This window comes from Diadema setosum, chromosome 5 (assembly GCF_964275005.1).
Source record: "Diadema setosum chromosome 5, eeDiaSeto1, whole genome shotgun sequence".
Classification (NCBI taxonomy): domain Eukaryota; kingdom Metazoa; phylum Echinodermata; class Echinoidea; order Diadematoida; family Diadematidae; genus Diadema; species Diadema setosum.
In genome coordinates this window covers 41,684,204-41,697,553 of record NC_092689.1, presented here as the reverse complement: position 1 = coordinate 41,697,553, position 13,350 = coordinate 41,684,204, and the positions used below count along the sequence as shown (strand labels likewise).

The window sequence follows — 13,350 nt, the reverse complement described above, 5'->3', positions numbered from 1 at the left end:
TTGCACATTTTGTTACAAAATGCTACTTCCGGCGGGGACATATGTTACGCACCGCGTAATTTCTACTTTTCCTTGTTTTTGTTGTTTTGCTTTTTCTCTCATTTGTGATGTGTCTTACGACGATTTCTTCTTTCAGATGACGTCGAGCCTGGTGAATCCTTCGTGCTTGCTCTGACTTCATCCTCTGTTACCCTGCTGGTAATTCCTCCCGATTCCTCTGCATATGCAAACGTTTTCCTCATCCTCAGCGTAGAACTCAGCGATGGCTCAGTGGAATTTGTAGAAACATTCTTCAGAGAGTTCACAGAGGATTTTCCCACCCAGACAATTTCACAAGAGTTTTCTGGACTTATGTCGAGCAGTAATTACTTACTCACGACCAGATGGACGTCTGTAGGAGGCACCTCTGTGTCAGCCGATTCTGACTTTTGGACACGTGAGTACGAATGATTCGGAAGAACAGCAGATAAGAAGTTTACTGTTTTCACGTTTTGCTGTTAGAGCTAAAGAAACTGTACTGTGGGCATTTGAAGCAAGATGAATATGTGTGATTGGGTATGATTTCTGTGTGTGTGGTCCATGAATGACATGAATTATAGAGATGTGCCACCACATTTTATACCAATGTAAGTACAGATTGTATTCTCCCTTTGACAGCACTCTAGATCTGAGCTGGGAGAAACTTGTTGCTAGGAGTCAAATAGCAAAGGAATGAATCCTTGAAGTGCAGTGAGGCCAATAATTAAGATAACAAACCCGCATATCCATATACACTGTAGTGCATATCACAAAAATAAATCTCAGTACCTACATACATGTATGCTTATTAAAAGAGGAAAAAATATAGGAACAAAAGAAAATTGGCGTAATAGAGAGGAGCGTAGATGAGGCAAGAAAAGAGCGACAAAATTCTGACATAAAGGACAAAACCTAAACCATGACAACTTAAAGAAGTATGTTTTCAAAAGACTTTTAAGATAGTGTACTGTATCAGACTGCTTGAGATGCTTAGGCAATTTGTTCCATAGCAATAGCTACAAATATCTATGCCCTACCTAGCAAGCCAAACTGAACCACAACTATGTCTCTTGTTCCTTTTACAGGAAATGTGCACTGATATAATTAGGAAAATCATATTGACCTTATCATAAAAACAGATAAAAAATCACTTAAGGCCAAGCAATGACCTCCCAGCATCTGCCAGTTTATAGGTAATGATTAATTTAACTAAAATTCATTTCATCAGAGCCATTCCATGGAACTGTCTGATTCTTACAATGATTTTCACTTTGAATCTTAACATATCTAGTACCTCCAAGTCCACGAAACTTGTTTGCAAGTGCAGCACGTGATTCTTCCGTGGTGGCGCTTAGCTGGTCCCAAGCAGACCCGTCCGACGGTCTTTCAGGTTATCGGCTCGTCTACTTCCCAGTCGGTGTCCGCGACAAGGCGGAGCGCCGAATAGTATCTACCGCCTCATCAGCCAATATTGAAAATCTAATCCCTGGAATTCCCTACACCTTCTCGTTAACGTCGCTAGTCGAGAGGGATGGCATGGAATTGGAAAGTATGGCTGCAGATGTTACAGTGACCATTGGTGAGTTATCCCTGTGTGTATGTGAGTGGTGCAGGTGATAAGTTGCAAATTACTGCATGAGACTGACTATGTGTAGGGTAATGTGCATCATGCAGGCATGGTTATTATCCCAGATTATTGTAGGGACCAACGATCAAGGAATCAAAACATTTGAGCTAGTATGCAAAATCTAAGGAAGAAAAAGAAAAAAAGAAACAACAACATAAAAGCAGTTTGATGATCATAGGGGGAAATAAAAATCATTCCAAAAAGTATAGCAATGCTAACAGGTATCAACTACAATGTACATAGCTATAGTGGGTCAGTGACATGTCATAATTATTTTGGATATCTGTGTCTATGTTAAGACTACTTTGATTTCATACATTATCATACATTTTGTGTCTTTTTAAAGATTTAATTTCTAGGATTAATTGTGAGAAGAGTTATGTCATGTGTAGATAGTGTGAGTATTTGTGATTTTCTGGTATGTAACACTGAACAGAATAGACAGCTTGTAGATACAATTTTTGTGTAAAACCCCTTGTAATCTTTCCCCATTAAATGCTGACATCTCAAATGTAATTAACTTGTGACATATGTTACAGGGAGCACTGATGGCCTGCCATATGTCCGTTACAAGACAAACAGCTCAGTTGACTTCATATGGACCCCATTGGCCTCTGCGGATTATTACAACGCCTCTCTCCAGCTTGGTAGTGATCAGATCTTTGCTATGAATGTAGCGCCTTCTGCTCGGCCTCAGCTCTCAGTGACTGGCCTGGAATCTGGTAGACAGTACACCTTCATGGTCACGACCTACCGCTTCGGGAGTATGAGCTCAAGGAGTGTGTATGTGACGACCAGTAAGTTGTCAAGCTGCCTTGTAGTGAGAGATAAATGTGCGCTAGTGGGTGTGGCAACTATTAACCCTTAAAATTTATGTGCCAATGAGTAAAATGTGCACCAATTTGACACACAAACCTATGAGCAGGTAGTAGAATGTGGCACAAAAGGGGTTAAAGAGGGTTGAGTGTATCACAGAACTGTTGTCTTTCATTTCAGTTTAATTCAAAGATTGGCGTGCAATGTAGAGACTAAAGCCATGTGGAAATACTGTTTTAGTAGGATGGGTCTTGACTTTCAATGTGAACATTATGTCACAGTCCATTATTCAAATTAAACCAGGACCAAAAAGAGCATAAAACAGTTTGTTATTTTTCCAACACCATGTGAAAGAAAAGCAATAAGCAAGCAAGGCGATGTCAAAATTAATGTATTGGTCCTGGCCATATTTTCATAGGGGTGTTTTGGTAGCTGCCATTTTTGTGTCTCTTTTTTTTTTTAATGCCAGAAAATGTTTTCTTTTTCCTTCTAATCATAAGAAGATACAAGAGCACAGGAGATCAATGCTATGCAGAGATATTTTAAAGGGTTGTTTTTTGTTGTAGTCATATGATCTACAAAAGCCCACCTTCCATATTCATTTAAAGACCATGCATGGAATTGGTCTTGTGAATGTTATTACACCTCTTTGTATCGTATTCACTTATCCATTATTATTATCATTTTGCTGTGTGAGATGGCTAAGAGCAGTATTTTCAAAGTGTATGTGTGATGTTTCACTTACAGATCCAAATGAACCTGGTGAGATTGTTGTGCTGTCAACCACACCTACCACTGTCACTCTTGACTTATCTGAGCCGACTCTGCCGACTACATTCTCCGCCTATGAGATCTGGTACCAAAGGGAGGACTCGGGGCAGGAGACACTTTCTGGAACTGCTGCGAACTCAGCTGATACCTTCACTGTAGAGGATCTGTTCCCAGAAACAAATTATACTTTCTATGTACGAGCTGTTTCATCAAATACGCCGAGTCAAGCTGTGAGTGACGCCTCTACTGTCGAAGGCAGCACAGGTCAGTCGACTATTTACTATTATGCTACTTTAGACTGCAATCATACATGGTGTTGGAGCTTGTATGTGAAGTTGAAAATGCCAATACAATGCCCTGCGTAAATAACACTAAATCTCCATTACTCAATCATAGGGCATAGATTAGTTTTCCAGAAAGATGTATTGTAAACAGATTTGACAGCAGTACTCCACATACAAAGCTCATACAGAGTTAGTTGACAAAATCAATGAACACATGCGTGTTGGTTAGGCTGTTATATTTTCTTAACCCTCACAGGTTTTTGATATGTATTGGAAAGGAAAACCAAACGTGAAAATGAGCACTATTCAAATAACTATTAAAGAGCACAGCAAAATAAACGAGACATGAAAACTCGTCACATTGAGGACGAGTTAGGTGATACGCTTGTGGTCATCAGATGACAGTCATCTGTGATCGACAAAGAAAAGAATGTGATATAGGCACCTTGAAGTTATATTGAGCGTGCATGCGAAACCGTTTCGTAACCACTCGGCCACGGGTCATCCACGGAAATGGTAAGACAAAAAAAAAAACAACAACAATGTATAGATATAACAGGGGGAAAGTCAATGCCCACTCAACTAACGTGGCCGTGTGAACATCTATTGCATTGCTAGACGGAAAAGCGGCCTTGTAACGACTGAGGTCGCTATGCCATTTCTGGCAACTTGGGAAAAATACGTCCCGCAGACATAAAACCTATAATCGGCTGGTTTTGATACCTTGCCTTTAATCACAATTTTCAGTGTAATGACGTCATCAAATTACAAAACAATGACATGGTCTTGAAAGACAATTGTTCAAAGTACAACACCTCAGTCGTCGTCATTACATACTATGATCGGTTTGACAAAGTCAACCTGCAAAATTTGCTGCAGTCGAAGCAATGTGGTCTCCAACACACAAAAAAGAGGGATATGGCGTGTGTGTGTGTCTCTGTGTGTGTATAGGTGCGTTTATATACGAACGTGATTTCTACATGAACGAATATGTAATACAAAACTGAAGAAAAAAAAACAGTAAAGTAGCTAAGTATTTTGTTTCGTGATCTTGTGGGATTCGAACCCGCAACCTCACGTCTCTGAGACGTCGCCTTTAACCACTCGGCCACACGTCTCGATGGGAAAGTATGGGGAACGTTATGGACTTGAAAGACATTTGTTCAATGTATAACACATTCATCGTACATTGTCAGTTTGCTATTGACATGACAATCTATCACAGGCAGGCACTAGTACCTGTATGAAATTATTATAGGCATGGTTATCAAATTGCCTTAAAATTTCCTTATAATTGCCTTATTTTTACACACAGTTATGCTATCCCTTTAAACTCGTCACAGTTTAATTAGAATCATTAACATCATACATTAGTACCATATTCAGTTCCATAGCTGATTACGTTTGCTAATCAATTAAGATTAATTGTCTAGAATGTGTCATATGGCCAACCTGTATACACACGTATATACACACACACAATGTTAAATGTATGTATCAAACATCTGTAACACAACTTTGAACTAACTGTAGGAATTATCGCTGCACTTATCATCCATACTTTTTATCACTATCTGAAACTCCACAAAAACCACTAATTGACAAATAATCATCAATACAGAAGACTGAATACCTTTTTTACAATGTATAGCTTGTTACATGTATAAATCAGCACAAAGTAACCACGACTACATTGTGTTACTAAATTGATATGAAGAAATTTCATTTTGTTACAATATACTATATCAGTTTGAAAAGCCCAGCCTCCAAAACTATGATTTTGCAGCAATCGAAGTAATGCAGTCTCCAACGCAAAACAAAGGTATACTGTGTGAGTGTGTGCGTACAGGTGTGTTTACATGGAAACGTGATTTCTACATGGACGAAGGTGTAGTACTCCATTGAAGAAAAAAAAAAGTAAAAAAAAAATATTATTTTCTTTCGTGCTCTTGTGAGGATCGAACCCGTACGTGTGCAACCTCACGTTTCTAAGACGACGCCTCTACCCACTCGGCCATACGTCTCGACGAGAAAATTAGAGGAACGTAAACTTATGTACGTTAAAGATGAATCAGGAATCGTTTGGTCCTCATTCCATTCTCATTTTCAGTTTTAAATTGCAAAATTGTCAACCTCATGAGGAGATTTCAAAGAATAAAATGCATGATTACTGCAGCTTATTGTCACAGCTACAACATACTAAAGTTTCAGAGGAAATGAAGCAAAATCAGCTGAGATAAAGGTGCTTAAACGTTGTCAAGTCAATGCATGGTTTCTAAAAAAATCACCTCCCATAGACATAACACGTAAACTTGTCCGATTTTGCGTCTTTACCTTTAAACACAATTTAAAGCATGATGACGTCATCAAATTTCAAAACTATGACATGGACATGAAAGGCAAATGTTCAAAGTACAACATATCTGAATTTGGGATAATATTGAGCTTAAACAAAAGAGATACGAGCAAATGAATGTCAGAAACAGTACCTTAAAAAAATTAATTCCACTTTTTTGATTTCAGATAACGATATGATGACGTCATAATGTATTCATGGAGATATTGATACTTGAAACGTTATTTCCAATTCATATGTTTTTGTAATATGCAATAAAAACATAGGGTAACCAGACGTTTTAAAGAGCTATGGCGAAATAAACAAAGACATGTTTTTCGCTATATTTGCACATAGACGCGCACACGAAATTTCAACTTTGACGCCAACGCATTCCTTTGTTATAGGTCAAAATTGATCGGAAATCAAGGGATATTGTTGCTTAATGTATCAGGAATCCAAATCTGTCAAAAAATGTGCATTTTGATTTTGCTTACGCGCACTACGCGCGAAAATGTGCGGACGGACGCGAACGCGCGAAACGCTTAAAATTGTCTGAAACTTCGAGATTTCCCATTGGTAAGTTGTTTTTAGCCTTTTAAAAGTTTGACGCGCGCGTACGCGCGCGTAATAATGTCCTAGGTAATTAGCATTAAAATGTAAGATAGAGCGTGACCTGAACTTAATGTCCACCGAAAATGATACAGAAATGACCTTTAGTTATGAAGTTATGATCGATCATGTAACATGGTCCGAAAATCACAAAATGGCGCCTAGATGACGTCATAGATATGTTACTGTCATGAAAACCTTATTGTGGCTAGATTTTGTCATGAGACATGTTCCCTGAAAATGTCATGTTATTTCGTAATGTCATTCTTGAGATATTGATGACACAAAATTGTCCAGAAAGAAAGAAGAATAAAAAGAAATAAAGAGAGATTTTGACAATCACAATAGGTGATACGCTGATAGCGTATCACCTAACAAAGGGCACTTCATTGTAAAATACAGTTTACTCGTGAACACCAGTGACCAGAAAAATTGAGAAAGTAGATGTTCTGATAGGCTAAGAAAGAATAAGCTGCTCTGTAAAAAAAAAAAAAAAAAAGGAAAATATGTCAGTGAATGTTTGAGGCATAATGCTGTAGAACAGCAGACTTTATTTCAACAAAGATTTTGCTCTTTACCATTATTTGGTAGCAGTTATTCCTTTTTATTGGGGGGGGGGGTCTTGTTTTGGCACTATACTTCTATCATTTTTGCTGCTTTTAGCTCACCTGAGCTATTGCGATTCCTCTTCATCTGGTGTGCGTATGTGTAGTAACCTTTTAACATTCTCAAATTCTTCTTGAAAACCTCACAACCAATTCCACCAAACTTGGCAGGTAGCATATTTGGGGGGTTGTGATCGCAATTTTTTCAAATGGGCACCATGCCCCACTAGGGGACCCACAGGGCCCATGCAAACCCCTCAAAATTAAGGGATCCTAAAAAGTCTTCTTTGGAACCAGAAGTGATAGAGCTACACAAGTTGATAGTATGATTTAGTACATTGATGACTGTAGTTTCAAGTTTGTTCATAGCGGAATGAGGGTGCCCCCTTTGGGACCCATGGGAGGGGGGTTGGAAGGGGTCGTAATGGGGGCCTAAATTGTACAATTTCAACTTCTTCTTGAAAACCCCATGGCCGATTTTCACCAAACATAGCAGGTAGCATGTCTATGGGATAGGATCTCATTGTGTTTAAATGGGCACCATGTCCCACATGGGGGCCCCAGGGGGTCCAATCCCTCCAAAATTAAGGAATCTTTAAAAATTTTAAACTTCTCCAGAACCAGAAGTGATAGAGCTAAGTTAATACTATGAGGTAGTACATTGATGACTGTAGTTTCAAGTGGTTTCAAGGGGTGCCCCCTTGGGATTGACCCAAGGGAGTGGGATGAGAGGGGTCAAAATGGGGACTTACAAGCGTAAATTTGACATATGTTCATATCGTTCTTGAAAACCCCTCTATGCCTAGGAGGATAGGATCTCCATTTGATCAACTGGGAACTATGCTCCTCTTGCCCCCCCCCCCAACCGGGTCCCAAACCCCTCCTCAAATTAAGAATATTTACAAATCTTCTTTTCTAGAACCAGTGGTGATAAAGCAAAGGTAATGCCATGAGTAAGTACAATGTGCATTGATGGCTGTAGTTCATTGCAGATCCTGAGGTGCAAGCTTTTGCATAAACTCTCATGTAAGGAGCTGTACTGTTGATGTCCACACAACTTGCACACAGAATTTCCTGTGGTTGTGGATGCGTGTGGTCTGTATATCTTGAAATTATCAAATTACAAAGGAAACAAATACTTGATGTCAGTGAAATATATTTGCTGTCTGAAGGTGATACTTTTATATGCCTTTGTATGACTCGAGATGGAGGGTACTTGATGTGTATTACAACAAAACAATAAACAACAAAACAAGTAAATAAACCATCCAAATGATACTGACTGAAAAATTTTGTGCTTTGCTTTCCATTTATGAGCTCAGTGAACAGTTGCATAATTTCAGAACACTTTATTTTAAGTCCTGACCTCTGTTGTACCTATACAATTATCATCCCTCTGGTTCTGCTCTCAAATAATTTTCCGTTTGTTTAAATTAGATGCTATTCCGGAAGATAGAATCTTTGTCGAGAGGGTCACAGCAACCACAATTACAGTCATTTATGCAACCGTTGATGAACCCGGATTCTTCGAGTACATCTACCCAGCAGGCACTCCAAGACCAACTGCAAGTGTACCTAAGCTTGCCACAGACCGATACATTGTGACAACTTTCGATAATCTCGTTTCTGGACGCCTCTACACAATTGATGTGGATGACTTTAGTAGCACTCTTGCCAGAACTGTCAATGTTCGCACAAGTAAGATTGATACTGTATTTGCATGCCATATTTTAAAGGGATGTTATAGTTTTGATTGAAATGGACCGGGCTTCAGGTTTCCAACCTTTTGGCGAGATAGTGGGAATCCTTGTATGGAATATGAAAGAGCATACATTGTACATTTCTAAAAGGAATTTAAAGTTTATTTGATAAAAATTGGTTTGGAAATAGCTGAGATATCTAAAAACAAAAAGATGTCAAAATAAAAGTTGGGACCCACCTTTTATTTTAATAGCTATCACTTTGTTCTACATGTACTTTGTTTTGTAATCAACATAATTACAATTATGTGTAATGTGTAAACGTTAATACAATTTACATATTTATATATTCAATTCTTTCATTAAAAATTTGGTATAGCTTTGATGTCTATATGTACTTTTGGAATTGTTGAGTGCAAAGTGCATTACTTCACTCACCCTTTCATTCATTCAGTCATTTGAACTAGAACAAGGACCATAGTCTAAAAACATCTACAAGCTTAAGAATGTATTGATAGTTTGACAAAATCTGCCTAGTTGTCATTATGGATAGGACATCTATGCAAATGAATCATATTGGTGTTCAGAATAATGACTGAGCAAAAATTTTTGAGAAAGATTAAAGATAGTATAAAGTTTTGGGACCTCAAAAGTTTCCCTGAGTTTTCTTGTCTTAGTTTGTGTTTCAGGTTAAAGTACCTTTCATATAACTAACACTGTGAGAATTACTCGCCCCAAAGTGCTCTCATGTCTTAGTAATCATGCTATAATGGTTTCGTGCCAGAGCAGAGCGGGCTCTGAAAAATTCGAACAAGCCGTTAATTTGACTGGATGTGGTACCGCGACAATCAATATACATTGTACATGTATTGTATGAAACCAATATTGCATGATTACAAAGACATGACAGCTCCTTGGGGTGAGTAAGTCTCACAGTGTTAGTTATATGAAAGGTAGTTTAACGTGAAACACAAACTAAGACAAGGAAACTTGGGGAAACTTTTGAGGTACCAAAACATTATATTATCTTTAACCCGTTGAGGATGGGCTGATTTTACTACACCATGCATTTCCCATTGACACTTGCCAGAGTATACTCGGGACTCGTCCTCAGCAAGTTAAAATCAAAACATAGTTGCTTCATCTGGTAGAGAGTGAACCATGTTATCTGCACTTCTCATCACCAGATCTGTACATTGGTACTGCAGTACAATCTGTGCAATAATGCAGCTCACTCTAATATAGTTCTAATTTAAACAGAAGAAACTTTGAAGGTTGGAATGAAATTGCTATAATTGACGCATACTTTTAATCTACTGAAAGGTCCAAATGCACCAGTCGACATCAGTGGACAGACAACATCTACCACGCTGACAGTTACATGGAGTGCAGCAGTTGGTGATGTGGACTTCTATGAAGTAGAGTACTCCCCACCAGATGGAAGTACCCCTCAGCTGTCCAGAGTAGAGGCTACAGCCACGCTGACCTTCACCATAGTCACACTGCTTCCAGGGAGGGAGTATGCAGTGTCCATCAGGACGGTCACAGGCCAAGATGGTGTAGCCAGCAGGAGCGAACCATTGGAGGGGACATTCCAGACAAGTATGTCTATCACTTTGCATTATTACCTCTGTCTAGGGAGGAGGTTATATGTTTTCATCAGCATTAATTTGTTTGTTTGTCCGTGTCGCAAATAACTCAAAAAGTTGCCAACGGATTTGGATGAAACTTACAGGAAAGGTTGAGAATGACACAAGTAACAGATGATTAAATTTTGGGAGTGATCGGGGAATTTTTGTGGATTTTATGAAGGATTTTCAATATATTTCCAGGAGTTCAAGCTGCGCATTTTTGAGGTTTTCATGTTCTAGTTTCTGCTAGAGTGAGGTGCGCCACACAGCTGGAAGTTGATAACATAACAAAAGGCTTCTATATTGGGAAATTGGGCGACTTTCAGCATGCATACAACATGTGCTTACTGGTGAAAAACACTGATAAGGAAGAACAAGATTAGTGATGGAATTGATTAGATTAGGGTTAGGTTTAGGGTTACAGTTTGGGTTAGGTTCAGGATTAGGATTAGGATTAGGGTTAGGGTCAGTGTCAGGGGAGGGTCCGGGGCAATTGCCCAGGGGATATAATTGCCCTAGACCTGCAATGGTGTATTATTGAACAGCCAGTAACAACGGTAACCTATGGGGAATTAATTAGCTTATATACTGTAAAACACGATATATTCGTGGCGTGAAATTTTCGTGAACTGCCACTAGCATTCAATGCATATAGTATATAGACAACTTTCGCGTGCATTTTGATTTCGCGAATCTTGGCACTCGCAAAATTTGCGGAATTAAAGTGCATGCAAACATTCCTCGTTTTACGGTATTTTGTTCAATACATTCTCGTATTGCACAGTAGAAATTTAGTGGACAACGATATGCGTTTTTAGTGCGCTGCTAAAGCATCGTATATAGATGGCAATATTATTTGTCAATACAAGATATATGGTGTATGATATTTTGAAGTTTATGCTGTTGTATGATCTTGTATGTGTATCCCACAATGCAGTGCCTGCCTCTCCCGGTGAGATCATCATCCGTGAGATTGGAAACACGTCCATCGAGTATACCTTTGGGGAGGTTGCAGACACAAACACGTACATCATTCAGTTAACAGGCGGACCTCTTCCCCTGGCGATGGCTCATACTTCAGCTGATGTCATCGACACGTTCACTGGACTGATTCCTGGGCAGCTGTATACTATGACTCTCAGCGCTGATGGCATGGAGATATCATCTCAGATGATCAGAACAGGTAGTTCACTGTGCTGTAGAGGACCCTGTCCTATTTCAACTTACAGTGTTCACAAATTACTCCCAGTCATATCTGCAGTAATGAGATGTCATGGACAGGCATGGGGAATTACTGTTGTGATTCCACAGTTTTAATTTTATCGTAAGTTGTTTTTTTTTTTGGGGGGGGAGAGGTGGAGTAGGCAAAGGGGGTGTGTTATGTTACTAAACTTTGGAAATGTTCCTACAGAATATACACCGTAATGCTGCTATTGTAGTAGTCCTTAAAAGATGTTTCTATTTCCCCATCTTACCAAGGTGTCTTTATACTGTTCCTGCCAGAATTTATGATTTTCTATTCATTCTTATTTATTTCTCTGGGAGGAGGTATGGTTAGATAGATTGTTTCTTTTTTTCAATCTTATCCACCAAACTTACAGCGAAATTGCTTTAAAACAAGAACACAAAAGAAACACATACAAGATCTTGTTGCCTTATAAAAAAAATAGAGAGACAAAAAGACATTTGTCATCCTTTCTTTACTTGGGGGAGGGGGGTGGGATGGGAATCATTCAGCTTTTATCAAAACAAAAATCCTCTCCCTATAAATTTTGCTTCATGAATGAATGCGTGGCTACCTCTGTTGCTCTCTATGACAGAACCTGACCCACCGAGCAGTCTTTTATCAAAACAAAAATCCTCTCCCTATAAATTTTGCTTCATGAATGAATGCGTGGCTACCTCTGTTGCTCTCTATGACAGAACCTGACCCACCGAGCAGTGTCATGGTTGTCTCCAAGACGTTCTCCTCCCTTACCGCATCATGGACAGCACCGGCTCCTCCCGCCGTCATCTTTGGCTATCAAGTCCGTATCAACCCTACGTCTGCGATCCAGCCAGAGCCATTCTCCATTACTTTGTTTGGCACAGGTCAGAAAGCCTTATTTGCATATAATGCAATGTTTGGTACCCTTAAGTAGCAAATAAAAATTCGCCAGTTTGTTGAATTATTATTTTTCTTTTTTAGTGCTGTACCCTGGGTTGCCAGAAAATGTGTGAAAATCATTTTTAGTGTCATAATGCACAAAAATGTTTTCTTGTTTGAGATTATGCAACAGATGTATAGTTGTATCACCGGTCTCTTTTGTAAGCACACACACAGCCAAAGAGTCTTGATGGCAGTTGACCGTTACTAATGAGCATATGTGACCCGCTACAATAAAAGGATCCGTAAGTTGGGGGAATACAATTTTGTCAAAATGGCATGACATTATTCCCCATACTCTTCTACTTTAATTTTATATGTAGCACAACTAATGAAAATGCTTGGGTGCGGAAATATCGATGATCTTATTAGTGCATGTCAAGTGGTTGAGGAATTCAGAGTTTCGAGAAAAACGCCTTCTAAGTTTTCCTTCCAACGCTATCATGATCAAGGGGAGGTGAGACAGTTTTCATTGCTTGACAATAGAAGGCATGCTCCTAGCGACCACCACGATGTTCATTCAAGCTTAGCGCCAGCTGTCAACGCACGACCGAGCAATAATCAGGATGCCACGCACTGACCAATAAGATTACTCCCTCGTTGCAATGGGCGGAGTCTAGCTGCGGCGCTAAATCCAAATCTTCGGACATGTTTTTGTTACGTTGAAAGTCGGAAAATCATAGCCCAGAAAAATGCTGATTTCTCGTCTTTCCTTTGATCATTTAATTAGCTTCGAAATTTCGGCAGATAATAGACAAAACATTAGACCACAGAATTATGCCTAAAACAGAAATCCGATTGTTTT

General features: G+C 39.1%; 1 protein-coding gene across 1 annotated transcript in view; it reads left to right on the top strand.

Annotated features, from left to right (window-relative positions):
- LOC140228924 (uncharacterized) overlaps nucleotides 1–13,350 on the top strand; it is a 160,034-nt gene that overhangs the window by 4,297 nt on the left and 142,387 nt on the right. The window contains exons 3-10 of the mRNA XM_072309190.1: nucleotides 137–436; nucleotides 1,310–1,597; nucleotides 2,185–2,442; nucleotides 3,209–3,496; nucleotides 8,506–8,766; nucleotides 10,092–10,370; nucleotides 11,337–11,582; nucleotides 12,323–12,490. Coding sequence (XP_072165291.1) covers nucleotides 137–436; nucleotides 1,310–1,597; nucleotides 2,185–2,442; nucleotides 3,209–3,496; nucleotides 8,506–8,766; nucleotides 10,092–10,370; nucleotides 11,337–11,582; nucleotides 12,323–12,490 — 2,088 coding nt within the window. The remainder of the gene's footprint in view (nucleotides 1–136; nucleotides 437–1,309; nucleotides 1,598–2,184; nucleotides 2,443–3,208; nucleotides 3,497–8,505; nucleotides 8,767–10,091; nucleotides 10,371–11,336; nucleotides 11,583–12,322; nucleotides 12,491–13,350) is intronic.